The 14576-nt window shown below is 40.1% G+C and overlaps 2 protein-coding genes across 2 annotated transcripts; both read right to left on the bottom strand.

Moving 5' to 3' along the window:
* Positions 1–4445: 4445 nt before the first annotated feature.
* On the bottom strand, positions 4446–6825 carry LOC119016528 (receptor-transporting protein 3-like). The gene is made up of 3 exons (XM_037092409.1): positions 6684–6825; positions 6135–6306; positions 4446–5044 (listed from the first exon to the last, which is right to left on the bottom strand). The coding sequence occupies exons 1-3, from the start codon at positions 6697–6699 to the stop codon at positions 4699–4701; spliced, it is 534 nt and encodes a 177-aa protein (XP_036948304.1). The 5' UTR covers positions 6700–6825; the 3' UTR covers positions 4446–4698.
* Positions 6826–9148: 2323 nt separating this feature from the next.
* On the bottom strand, positions 9149–11733 carry LOC119016529 (receptor-transporting protein 4-like). Its single transcript, XM_037092410.1, has 3 exons — positions 11338–11733; positions 10765–10936; positions 9149–9752 (listed from the first exon to the last, which is right to left on the bottom strand). Exons 1-3 carry the CDS (start codon positions 11351–11353, stop codon positions 9407–9409), a joined length of 534 nt encoding a protein of 177 aa, XP_036948305.1. The 5' UTR covers positions 11354–11733; the 3' UTR covers positions 9149–9406.
* Positions 11734–14576: the final 2843 nt, after the last annotated feature.

Genomic DNA, 14576 nt, shown 5'->3' with positions numbered 1-14576 from the left:
TCCATCGATCAGCTGATGTGCTGCAGGGAGGATGTTATCTTACCGGAAATAGATGGGGAAAATGGAGGGACAGAATAAAGAAGCTAGAAAGACAGAGAGATAATTATAAAGAGGGTAGACAAGAGGGGGAAGGTTAATGACATCCAAGCCATCGATTTGCTTGCCAGCTGATGAAAAGCAAGGTCAATATCACCACAACTGGCCACTCCGAGTCCCGTTAGCCGGCGCTTTGTGAGGAATTTACATATTTCAGGCTGTTTACATGCTGCCACTGGAGATATCAGAGATTGGGCGTGTGTGTTAAACCATGCATCACTAAAATACAAACCCAGTTCTACTTTGCCTTGCAGGCACTAAACCAAAGAATCACAAGAATCACAGCTATGGCTGCTACAGCTGGGTTTACTCTACGAAGTAACAGCTTCTAAACCTCCTGTCGAGTCACAAGAAGTTATCTTAATCTTTTCATTATCTCCCTGCCAGATTCAAATGTACTTCATTGGTATGGCAAGCACTTTCAATATCAGAAAAAAATAACACAGCATGAATAACAGCGTGGTGACAAGGAGCATACTCTTTCTTGTCATATATTGGACATAATCACTATCTTTATCAGTGTGTTCTTCTTCATTTCCTTCCTCGTCTTCCCATCTCTCCCTTTCTTTCTCTGACACACACAGTTTTTCCTGTCTGACTTTTAACACACTAACACACACACACACACACACACACACACCATTACATCCTATGATGAGTAGAGTCTGTATGAGTGCGTGTGTGTGTGTGCTGGGCCGTTGAGGGTATCATTACAGTCTTCATTCTATGGCCATCTGTCTGGCCCCTCACAAAGAGCCTCTTTTAGCCCAGCTACAGTTGGCCGCTGGCTGGCCGGGCTCTGGAACATTTGAATAACGTGGCTGGCTGCCTCCCCTCTTCTGCCTCCCATTTCTATGCAGTGACAGACAGGGACGCAGTCAGGGAAAACACACACTGACAGACGGAGACATACAGGCCGCACAGAAGCTGCTGCCACTGGCGAATAATAGCCAGCATCTTGTAAGTTCTGCTATGCATTCAGAATCCCAGCCCTTGTGTTTGTGTGTGTGTGTGTGTACGTCTGTGTGTGTATATCTAGAGGGGCGGTGGTGGTGATGGTGGTGGGGGTAACTATAGTTAATAGGTCAGTCTGTCTGCTTGGCTCTGTTTTGTGCACACTGGTTTACTTCCAGTTCACTTCACTCCTCTGTGTATCTCTGCCAGTGTCTCTCTGTCTCTCATACTAAATAAGGACAGGAAGTCAGGACATAGAGGAACTTTGGAATTCCAGGGATCGCAAGTCCTGCTATTTGCACTTGGCAGTGACAGTGCAATTATGTACTATTACGAAAGCTCTCCGAGCATACACATCATGCAGTGGTAGAGTGGAGTGAGGCCGAGGAAGTGTTGACCGGACCCATGACTAGCCTTAAAGTCAGACAGAAAAAAAAAAAAGTACACTCATGCATTTAATGTTGAAACTGCGCAAAAGTCACACTCTTACCTACACAGAACAGCCCTCTAGCACATATGGCATTCTTCATTTTTAGGAAATGTGATAATCAAGACTTAATGACTCATGAGCTCAAGAATCCCAAACAGATGAATGTTGTCTGGTGATCCCCGCTGACAGGAACTCAAGTCATGACACTCTGAGTTTCTGGGAAACCCAGCCAGAAATAAACCTATTTAAACAGAACCAAACATCACAATGTTTCTCAAGCAATATCGCCAATCATAGTGATATTTTGGGTGTAACTTTTTCAGTGTCCTTTCATAATCACAATGGGGTTAGAGCTTAAAATGGTTAGTCAATAGATCAACTTTCCAAGCAAAAGCACCCGTACTTTTCCCATTCTGACTTTTCTTTTCTGAAGAAGTCCCTTTTTTCTGTTATCACTTTCAGTGAGAAGACATTTAATAATCGTTTTTCTAAAATAATCGCTTCATTGTTTGGCCAGTTAAATGTCAGAACCACCAAAGATAATGTCTTGAAAACCCAAAAATGTACAGTTCACAGTGATACTAAACAAAAAACCACAGCCAAAACGCACTTTGGACGGGATGTGAACGTGAGAGTGTTTGGCATTTATGCTTGATAAATTATTTTTAACACTTTAAATGATTACAACAGATTTGAATTTTTAGATGACAGATTAAAACATACTATGGGTTAGTCTGTTAATCTATCTGAAAAGTGGCAGCCCTATCATGGGAGCTGTCATAGCAAGATATAAATATCACACTGATGTGCATCTCAGCTCTATGATGAGTTTTAACAGTCCTGCTGTGATCAGCTACAGCTATGATTGATACTAAACTAGAAGAACAGGGCATTTTTAATCCTACCTGGCAGCACCCACAGGGCCAAATGTACTCTTTACCATCAGTGTTACATGTGTTTAAAAAGAGACAACGATCATCCCCACTGTGTTGCCATTACAGGCATCAAAACTTGCTGTCAGTTTAGACATCAACTCAAAACACGTGATTCAACGTACGGATAGGTCGTGCTGCTGTGTGAACTAACAAATCAGGTTTCAGACAAAGACATAAAACTTATATGAGGGAGCCAAAGTCGGGTAAGGGCTGTATAATGAGATACAGCGCAAGTTACTTCAGTAGCACTTCGGCATTCACCAAAATTAGCTAGGTCACCGTGTATCAGCTAAATAATCAGGTCAGACCTCGTGTGGTTACCCCTGAAGAAGTGTGTCAGCATGAAATGGAGCACAAAACAAACAGCAGCCGACTTCTCTCTGCATGTTTCTGTCCATGCGGCCCCTCGGTTAAAGCTCCTTTGTTCAACACACTGACAGTCTGTGTGAATCACTAACCCAACTAGAAAGCGAGTGCTGGGTGAAGCTTGCCCGAAATGCTGCCCACAAAATAAAGGCTTTACCTTGGGTGTTTCCCACGGCCGCCCGTGGAAAACGTTAACACCCAAGGCAGCCTACCTTCTCGCCGCCACCGAAGCTAGCAAAACCGTCTCCTTTAGGTTCACGTTAGCGCGTTATGTTAGCCTCAACTACCTAACGTACCCTACAGCAGGACAACATCCAATCTCCGCCGTTTTACTTACACAGTCGTTTCACTTAGTCACCAGTCGCGCACTCGGGAACCTTCGTAAATCGAGGGCCATTATCTTATCGCTGTCATTCGCATCCCCGGCTGCTTTTCCGCTGAACCATCCTCTCTGCCACCGGACCCGGCGGGGCGATGATGATGCTGCTGGGAGCGGAGGGGCGAGACTGACTGGATGGATCGCTTCAGTATGTTGTTGTGGCTGACAAAGAGAGAAGCCCACTGCGCATGCCCGGCACCAACTGTCACGCGGAGAGCTCTCACCCGATTGGTCGCTCGTGTGGGGTTCTCTGGGTGGTTTTGTTTGGTTTACTGTAGTCTTTTTTAAACATTCCATTCAAGCAGATTTAACTGTAGGGATTTAATATGTATATATATATGAACATGAGCTTAATAATTTGTGAATTTACAGAAAGTGCTTGTGTATTTTCTGTTCATAATTGATAAACCTGTAACTTCAGTAGAGTTGGCAGAACTGAAACAGAAATATGTGATACTATGATGCAGTGTGAAAGCAACTTCAGGTGAAAGCAAAAGTGGAAAACTTTACTACTACGTAAAAAAGTTTGATTTGTAAACATATGTGCTTAAATCTGCTAGCGGAAGGGCATTCAGATCCTGTGATTGGGCACAAGTAGTCAGTGTTGTTTTCATTAAAGTAAAAGCAGAGTTGCATAAAGTAAGCAAAAGTCACACTCGAGTAAAAGTACAGATATAGTGCTAAAATTCTACCTTTGGCTAGAGTCAAAGTCACCCTCACAAGTATTGCTCGAGTAAAAATCTTCAAGTGTCTGACATTTAATACAGGCCTACTTAAGTACCAAAAGGAATTTCCTTTCAGTAAGTGTAAATAAGTATCACAAGTGGCCTATAAATAAAAGTAATTATACAAATAATCACATGTACAGTATGTAATGTATGGGTTGATTGATTACCCATAGATAAACCCAAATAAATGTACTGGAGTAAAAAGTACAACATTTGCCTCTAAATTTTAAGTTCCCAGTACAAGTGCCTGAAATTCGAACTGTAGTAGAGTACATGAGTGAATTTACTTATATTAATTATATTCCATCACTGAGTAAAATGACAAACAGGGGCCTATTTTCAGCAAAATTCACTCTAGTTAAAAGTATTATTAACAAAAAAAAATGCCACCTATGAGTTGCTGTCTTCAAAGTGACTAGTCACTACAGCTATAAAGTCAATGTTGTACAATAATTGTGTGTCAACTGTTGAGGGGGAGAAGTATAACGTGAGTGAATAGGCTTAAGTTACATCCAACCACATCCCCCACACTTGTACATTAATTCATGAAATAATCATCAAGTAAAGAGCCTTAAGACTTTATTAATATCAACAAAAATATAAAAACAGTACAAAATTAAAAGATTTTCCTGAACAATCTTATCATTGGTCCTGATGGTGTAACAATTTACGTACACACCTTAATGGCACTATGAATGAACTACAAAGTATTGGCAACAAAGAACATGTGCAGGCTGCCAACCAGCACACAACCTTTCACTGTCAGTCCCTCCTGCAAACACATACATTCACACACACACACAAACACTTTTAGTCCTCATCCTGACAGCAAATGCCCATGATGCAGGCCTGACACAGGGAAGCCTCGTGCGGTTTGGTGTACTTCTTGGTGGAGCATGTTGACGAGCCTTTATCGTCGTGGTCATCCTCATCGTTGTAGCAATTCTTCCTGACTTTGCTGAACAGCCTGAGGAGGGCGTGCTCCACCTCTTTCTGGGCAAAACCAGGGAGGTAAAACTCATCGTCTTGGCAGCTGCGACAGGCCTGTCCAAAGGGTCGCATGATCACTGTCCCCCTCTCGCCTCGCAGCCGGTAGCGGAACAACACCACCACCCGTGCTGAAGGCCAGGTCTTACTGCATGATCCACACTGGAAGCTGTTGGAGAGATGAGAAGACAAAAGAGCGACAGAATGAAACTGAGTACAAGTACTGGACTGTACATTTTTGGTAGTTGTAGGCTACTTTACACTTCAACTCCACTAAATCTTGGACTTTTTTACTCCATACACTTTTTTTGATAACGTTCATCAGTGCCAAAGCACCACATTTTCTAACTTATTTTATTGGCAAATGAATAAAAACACACTGATTCTGAAAATCGGATCCAGTAATTGGTAGTCTAGTATAAGTATGGACATACATGTAAATATATATATATATATATATATATATATATATATATATATATATATATATATATATATATATATATAAAATTTACTTTAACTTGTATTTTTGATATATAATTAAATTTAATTTCATATACTTTAAAACTTGTACTCAAGTGCTATTTGTATAGGTGACTTTCAATTTTAAGTAATATTTTAACACTATATCTTCACTTCTAACTCAAGTGGAACTTCCACTTTTTACAACGCTTCCCGTAACTTTATTAACTCATTAAATCCATATAATTAATTACTCAAATATTTTACTTAAATACAATTTTGAAGTACCTTGTTTCTGTTTTACACTTCTACTCCACCACATGTTGGAGGCGTAGATTAATGCGGATGTAGGTTCGTGATGGAGAATGTCAGTCAACAAATGAATTACCACTTTCAGCATTAACAAGATGTGCACATGAATGCATTGCTTATTATAATCCAGTCATAACATTTATATATTATACATTCTTATCATACTGTAGCCTGCTGTTAACACAACTTGCTGCCACCAATCACATCATGATTACGTTACTTTACATCATCACTTGTAACTTCAACTTCTGAGTTGCCATAAAGCAATATGACAACGTCCTCTTTAGTCAGGGTTGCAGTACCAGATGTTTCCACTGAATGACACTGTTTCAATACTGCTTGTGACCCGCTATCTATCAAAAATATGCAATCATATGACCTGACATTCAATTACAAGAGGGAAGAGTCTGAGAAAGCACAAGAGGACAACCTTTATATTCAACCAATAAATCAGGTATTTTGAGAGAATATAGCACATTACATACTTTGCATATGCACAGTGGCTGTAGACCTTCCAGCCCCTCTTCCTCTCCTCCTTAGTGACTTTAGCTGTCTGGTTGTAGTTAAAGTTCAGAGTCCACTGGTCTCCATAGTCCAGCTCGTTGTCCTCGTTCAGCAATTCTTCAAATGTGTCCACCCACAGGGAAGGAACCCAGTCTGCATGAGTGGGAATAAAAAATTAAATAAATGAAAACACCGAGGAGAACTCCACACTGCTGGAATGGAAAATAAATAAATAAAAATAATAAATAAAACTCTCAGCACTTACAAGGAAATTTTTTTAAAAAAGGAGCATGCTAAGAAATTGTTTTAGGACATTACGGTCACACCCTTCTTCTATCGTTTCCTGCCAAAGCTGGGAATTAAAATGGCGCTTAAAAATCGCACAGAAATGTAACAGACAACGTCACAACTGTGATCAGTCACAAGCACTGAAAAGCCAAAAATGTTGACGCTGCAGCAATGACGTCAAAATGAACAAGTGTCGCGTAGCATCAAAACAGACCAGCTAGGCAGAAAGTGTGAAGTGTTACCTGTAGATCTGCTCATGATGCCTGCTGGTGAGATGTCTGGTGAGCTTCTGCAGGGTCAGACGTTTGTCTTCTTAAGACTGTCGCTCTGGAGACAGTCTCTGTATTTATAATGGCACAGCTGTCAGCGGTTGTTGCTCTGGAAAACGAAACTTAACATCATGCTTTCGGTTTCCACCTCGATTGTCCAGGAGTGCACGGGATGACGCAGGACAGGGGGTATTATTGTACTACACTGAGACGGATATGAAGGTATGAACAGGTTATTACTTCGTCAGGTCAGTATGTGTGGAACCCAACAAAGAGGCAGTCAAGTCAGCAATGTATTTTAATAGATCAATACACATGAGTGTTAAAAGAAACAGAGATTCATTATGTTCCTTTAGTCTCCAGTCAGTTGGTGGAAGACAAAACTTTTTCAATCAGCTTATTTTACTCTTCAATGCATGATTTTATTTTCAAGCTACTTTGTTTTCCTGTTTTTATTTTTATTTTCTATCTTGGCACATCTATAATCATTTATCAGTTCTGTATTTTCCCCCGAGCAACATTTCTCCATGCATTGTCATGCTTACAGTATGTGCTAATGAAACGGAAAGTGTTCATCTTTGTCCACTTATTAGGGATTTATTTGTGTGTTTTGGTTTCATTTCCTGTAAAATAATCCCAAGTGTGATGCAACCGATCGGCTCGAAGTTCAGCCCAGTCCGGATCAGCAGGGAGCACTTCATTTCATACTGTGAGTGACGTCTTCTGCTGCTCCTTAAAGTATTCTGGGATTCCCCACAAGCACACACACACACACATTTCGCAGAACTACACAAACTGGAAATACTTTCTACTATTGTATTGTATTGTATCTACATTAAGTAAATATATTTTAAATATTTGAGTACAGGTGACTGGAGAGTTAATGCCAACCATTAGAGTCATCTTGATGGTCTGATGACCTTTATGACCGAAACACGTTGGCTTCACTGATTTAGTTCTCAGATCAAGAACTATTGCAGGATTTTTCACCTGAAAGAATGTGACAATCACACAAGTTAAACTGTCATCTGTAATTCAGCCCCCTGTGGCCCAGAGGGCCATTTTTTCCATGTCAGAAAAAAAAAACCATAATGATGATACGTAGTTGTGCCATATTAATATCAAACACCAGGCACTCAGTCGGTTGGCAGCTGAAAAGAAACAAAACCAAAGAAAGTTTCAGTTGTACTATATCCTGTACACTATGTCTGTTCTTACCCCCGGATGTATTCACCTAGTAAGTACCTCACAATTCACACATCATGTATAAATTAAACAAATAAATGAAATATTTATATATCCTGCTCTTCATGATGTCCAGCAATGTTGTAAAAAGCCTCCGAAAGACACACTGGAGTGTTTAAATAATCTGTTGTCTGACATAGTGAAGCATCAAAACTACACCAAATTGCAAAGTGTCCATATACTTGATTGTACAGTATCTCACAAAAGTGTGTACACCCCTCACATTTTTGTACATTTTTTTATTATATCCTTTCATGGGACAACACTGAAGAAATGACACTTTGCTACAATGTAAAGTAGTGAGCGTACAGCTTGTGTAACAGTGTAAATTTACTGTCACCTCAAAATAACTCAACAAACAGCCATTAATGTCTAAACCGCTGGCTGATCATTGAATTTGAAATTCAGCATTTTTCCAATTATCGGAGTCAGTGTTGATTAAATACGTTAATTTCAAAATACACTACTTCAGCGTGTAGCTAGTAACATACCTCATCACATAAATGTAACTGAGTGAGTAAACTTAATGTAGGCCCACTTAAGTACTGAAAGGAATTTTCTTTCAATAGGTGTACTTAAGTATCACAAGTAGCCTATAAGTAAGAGTACTTACACAAATAATCACATGTATGTATAGTATGTACTGTATGGGTTGATTGATTACCCACCTGGCCAACCATTAGTAACTAGTAACTTATCAAATTAATGTACTTGAGTAAAAAGTACAATATTTGCCTCTGAATTTGATGGAGTGAAATTATTAGAAAATTAAAGTGCCTGAAAATTGAACAATAGTAGAGTACCTGAGTAAATGTACTAAGTTATATTATTCCATCACTGAGTAATAGGACAAATGGGGGCCAATTTTCAGCAAAATTCACTACTACTACTACTACTACTACTACTACTACTAATAATAATAATAATAATAATAAAATTAATAATATACATATAGTTAACAAGACAAATGCCACCAATGATTTTCTTTCTTCAAAGTAACTACTCACTACAGCTATCAAATCAATGTTGTACAATAACTGTGTGTCACCTGTTGAGGAGTAGAATTATAAAATAGTATGAACTGGGTATTACAGTAATTGAGATTGAGTAAATGTACTTGATTTACATTCAACCGCGTCCCCAACACTCATACATTAATTCATGAAATAATCATAAGCCAAAAAAACAAAAAGTAGACAGCCTTAAGACTTTATTTCATTATAAACAAAAATATATAGGTACAAATTGAAAGATTTACTTTAACAGTGGCATCATTGGTCCTGACTGTGTATCAAGTTTACGACACAACTTAATGGCACTATGAATAAACTTTAAAATATTGGGAACAAAGAACATGTGCAGACTGCCAACCAGCATACAACCTTTCACTGTCAGTATCCTCCACACACACACACACACACACACACACACACACACACACACACACACTTCTAGTCCTCATCCTGACAGCAAATGCCCATGATGCAGGCCTGACACAGGGAAGCCTCATGCGGTCTGGTGTACACCTTGGTGGAGCATGTTGATGAGCCGTTATCATCATCATCGTCTTCATCTCCGTAGATATTCTTCCTGATTTTGCTGAACAGCCTGAGGAGGGCGTGCTCCACCTCTTTCTTGGCAAAACCAGGGAGATCAAACTCATCGTCTCGGCAGCGGCGACAGGCCTGTCCAAAGGGTCGCATGATCACTGTCCCCCTCTCGCCCCGCAGCCGGTAGCGGAACAACACCACCACCCGTGCTGAAGGCCAGGTCTTACCGCACGAGCCACACTGGAAGCTGTTGGAGAGATGAGAAGACAAAAGAGTGATATAATCGAACTGAACACAAGTACTGAACTTAAGCACAATTTGTAGGTACTTGTGACGAGTCAATCTTCCCATAACTTTATTGAAATATTAAATCCAGTGGTGCCATATAAATAAGTATAACTACTCAAGTATGGTAAGTAGAATGTTGACGTGCCTTGCTAGAATGTTTATGTTTTAAAGGTGTACTCCACCACATTTTTGAGGCAGAGATTAATGCAGATTTAGATGAATGAAAATGTCAACCAACAAATTAATTATTACTACACAAACCTACCCGGCAGTATGGTTCAGTATTTAAAACCATCTCCACTTTTGCCACCTTAAACATGAGATGTGCACATTAACGCATCACTAATTATAATCCAGTTATAAAATACATATATCATATATTCACATCGTACTTGTTATGCTGTGCTGTGCTGTTAACATAACTCACTTTACATCATCACTTGTCACTTTGACGTGGCATTTTTTTTAACAATTGTTTTGTCCTCCTATTCTATTTCATCTTCATGTATATTTATCTATCCTTTTTCAATGTATATTTGTGCTCGCCTATTTGCTACTTTGTCTCTGTGCTGCTGCAGCGCTTGAATTTTCCCTCTGAGGACCAATGACGGTTCGTCTTCTTTTATTACTGTTATTTCACTTTAAAGTACATTTTAACGCTAATACATTACATTTACTGAGGTAGGATTTTGAATGCAGGAGTCTGTACTGAGTTGTCATAAAGCAGGATGACAATGTCCTCTTTACTCAGGGTTGCAGTACCAGATGTTTCCACTGAATGGCACTGTTTCAATACTGCTTGTGACCTGCTGTCTATCAAAAATATGTAATCATATGACCTGGCATTCAGTTGCAACAGGGAGGAGCCTGGGAAAATACCACAGCACAACCTGTATGTTCAAACAACAACTATATCAAGAGTTATTCTAGATGTATAAATTCATATTTTGAGAATATAGTACAATACATACTCTCCATATGCACAGTGGCTGTAGACCTTCCAGCCCCTCTTCCTCTCCTCCTTAGTGACTTTATCTGTCTGGTTGTAGTTAAAGTTCAGAGTCCACTGGTCTCCATAGTCCAACTCGTTGTCATCGTACAGCAGTTCTTCAAATGTGTCCATCCACAGGGAAGGAACCCAGTCTGCATGAGTGGGAATATAACATGAAATTTAAAAAAAAAAAAAAATAAAAAAAAAAAGCAGGAAAACTAAACACTGCTGGAGTAAACAAACAAACAACTCTCAGCACGTAGAAGGAAATAAAAAAACAGGGGAGCTTTATAAGACCAGACCAGTTGTGTTGGTCTGGTCTGCTTTATGGAAATTAAGGTCACATCTTTCTTATATCGTTTGGAGCCAAAGCTGGGAATTAAAATCGCACAGAAACGTAACAGACAACGTCATAACTATGATTAATCACAAGCACTGAAAAGTCTAAACGTTGATGCCGCAGCCATGACGTCAAAGTGATCACAACAAGTGTTGCGTAGCATCAAAACAGTCCAGCTTTTAAACATGTTAGGCGGAAAGTGTGAAGTGTTACCTGTAGATCTGCTCATGATGCCTGCTGTGTGAGATGTCTGGTGAGTTTCTGCTGGATGAGGCCAAGCGACGTTTGTCTTCTTTAAAGTGTCGCTCCGGAGAGACAGTTCCTGTTTTTATAATGTCGCAGGTATCAGCTGTTGTTACTCTGGAAAAACGAAACTTAACATTGTGCTTTTGGTTTCCAGCTCGTCGAGTGCACAGGGTGACGCAGGACATCACGAGCCCAAACATCACTTAGGGGGTTTTATTGTACTATACTGACACAGATGTAAAGGTATGAGCTGATTATTACGTCATCAGGTCACATAAACAGCAATTGCGTCATGTGTGGAACCCCACATAAAGGCAGTAAAGTCAACAGTATAATTTCATATGTCAAGAAATATTAGTGTCAAAAGAAACAGAGATTGATTATGTTCCTTTACTCTCCAGTCAGTTGGTGGAAGACAACACTTTTTCAATCAGCTGATTTTACTCTTTAATATATCATTTAATTTTTCAGCTACTTTGTTTTGCTATTTTTATTTTTTATTTTCTATCATTTATCAATTCTATATTTTCCCCCGAGCAACATTTCTCATTGTCCTCATGCTCACATGTATGTGATGATGAAACGGAAGTGTTCATCTTTGTCCATTTCTTATGGATTCATTTGTGTGTTTTGGTTTCATTTCCTGTAAAATAATCCCAAGTGTGATGCAACCGATCAGTTTGAGGTTCAGCCCAGTCCGGACCAGCAGGGGGCAGTGTAGGGCAGCTGGTGGTTCCAGCACATGACCACATGTTGAAGTGGACCTGATTGCAATTTATTTCATGATATGAGTGACGTCTTCTGGTGCTCCTCAAAGTATTCTGGGATTCCCAACAAGCACACACACACACACACACACACACACACACACATTTTGCAGAAGTACACAAACTGGATAGGCTTTCAATTGTTGTAACATTAAGTCAACCGGAGATTAATACCAACCATTAGAGTCATCTTGATGATTCGATTGACCTTTATGACCGAAACACGTTGGCTACACTGATTATGTCCTCAGCTTAACAACTGTGGCAGGATTTTTCACCTGTAATAATGTGTCAATCACACACAAGTTAAGATGTCATCTTTAACTCAGCCCCCTGTGGCCCAGAGAACCATGTTTTTCCATGTCAGAAAAAAATCATAATGATAACATGTAGTTTAATGTTGTGCCATTACTATCAAACACCTGTTGCTCAATCGGTTGGCAGCTTTACCCCCCTGATGTATTTAACTAATAACATTACAAATGAATGAAAAAGAAAAAATCCTGTTCTTCATGATGTCCATGTTGTAAAAAGCATCCAAATGACACACTGGAGTGTTTAAATGATCTGTTATCTAATGTATTGAAGTACGTAACATATCTATATATTAACTTGTATGTGCATACCGAATACTATAGGTGGACTGATTATTATTCAGCATTTCTCCAATTTTCATAGTCAGTGTTTTTATTTTGTCAATGCTGTTGCTGATTAAATGCGTTCATTTTAAAACAAGGTACCTCAGCTCTGACGCAGCGTGCCGCTAGTGACATAACTTATCACATAGATGTAGTGGAGAAAGTGCAGTACAATATGTGCCTCCAAAATGCAGTGGAGTGGAAGTATAACGTGGGGTAGTTAAGTAAATGTACTCTGTTACATTCCATCACTGATGTCCAGGTAGCAGTTGCCTGAAACAGGCGACCTCATCAAGCCTTAGCTGCTTTGTTAGCCGTTCTGTCTGGTGAATGATACTCATCGGTCCGCCTCTTCATCCACAGCCCGCGTCTGACAGTCTCGGAAATTTAGACCAACTGTTATGGGTGTCAACACTCACCTGTGTCGCCTGTCTACTTTGAACAACGGGTACAACTGTTTGTAAGGACACGCTCTTTTCTCTTACCTCTGAAGGGTTTTTAACACCTAAACCTGTTTCAGGAAGAATGAAAAGCATGTTTGGTTTCAACCACAAACGCATTAATAACAGGCCGCCCCGCCTGGGGAGGTTTACAGTAGAGCCTTGCGATGAATCTTTCATTTCATATTCAAACGCTTGCTCGTTAAAATTTAGTTGGTGTTCCACGTTCAAACTGTTATTAATTAGCAACACTGCTGGTGAATGAAGCAGCATCAGTGAACGCCTCTGTCAGAGCTCCGTAGTTACATTGCTTCCTGAATAATCATTACCATCATTTCATGACTGTGGTAATAATAGCATCAAACTGGCAACACCTGTCGCAGGTATGTAGTGATAGCATCAATTCTCTCTCTCTCTATTTCTCTCTCTCTCACACACACACACACACACACATGCACACAGTGCAAATAAAACCTTGCACACACTGTTGGGACTTTCCTTCTACCTGTGTTGTTGACAGCCGTTGATGATGCCCCACCTAGTACTAAAGACTGATTATATAGGTTGTAAAAGTCTCAAGGTCTCGAGTTCTGGTCAACTGAGAAACACACACACACACACACACACATACACACACGCGCAGGTTTATCAGGCCCATACTAAGACAAATCTCATTTAGAAGTACTTGACAGTGATAATCATATCTGTCGTAGCAACATAATGTTAATTATGTAAGGAGGTTCCTTGTAACACACACACACACACACACACACACACACACACACACACACACACACACACACACTCACACGTACATTCTAGCAGGATTATTTTTACTTTCTGAGGATCACGTTTGACTCTCCTGCTCGTTTACAGCTTGCTGGACGAATTATTTTGCTGGCTCTGTAATAGAAAAGCGACCTGCACGCCTGCAGACACTAAAGGTGAAGTATCATTAAATTGTGGGCGGTAATGAGAGAGTAGTGGCGTCTTATTGGCATGAGAGCCCGCCTACACACACATGCATACATAGCAATCCATTTGCTGTACGGTGTTAAAAGTGTGTGCACCTTTCCTCCCGGCACAGTGGTGTAAAGATGACCTCAAAGCCCGAGGCTCCAGAGAGTCACCTTATACTCAGGTGTGACATTACAGCGTGAGAAAAGCATGCTGGGAAAGCTCACAGGGTGGCAGAGATGCAGGCTCCAGACAGAGAGAGAAAGACAAGACAGGAGCAAAGTAAACTCTTTGTATTTGCGCTCTGTGGTGCAGAAGTGAATCCTTGTTGATCCGAGTAATTTACAGCTCAGGATCAGCAGCTGTACACATTAGCTGTCCGGCAACTGAATTCACATGAGAGA

Source organism: Acanthopagrus latus, chromosome 3 (genome assembly GCF_904848185.1).
Source record: "Acanthopagrus latus isolate v.2019 chromosome 3, fAcaLat1.1, whole genome shotgun sequence".
Lineage (NCBI taxonomy): Eukaryota > Metazoa > Chordata > Actinopteri > Spariformes > Sparidae > Acanthopagrus > Acanthopagrus latus.
This window is presented reverse-complemented; position numbering and strand designations above follow the sequence as displayed.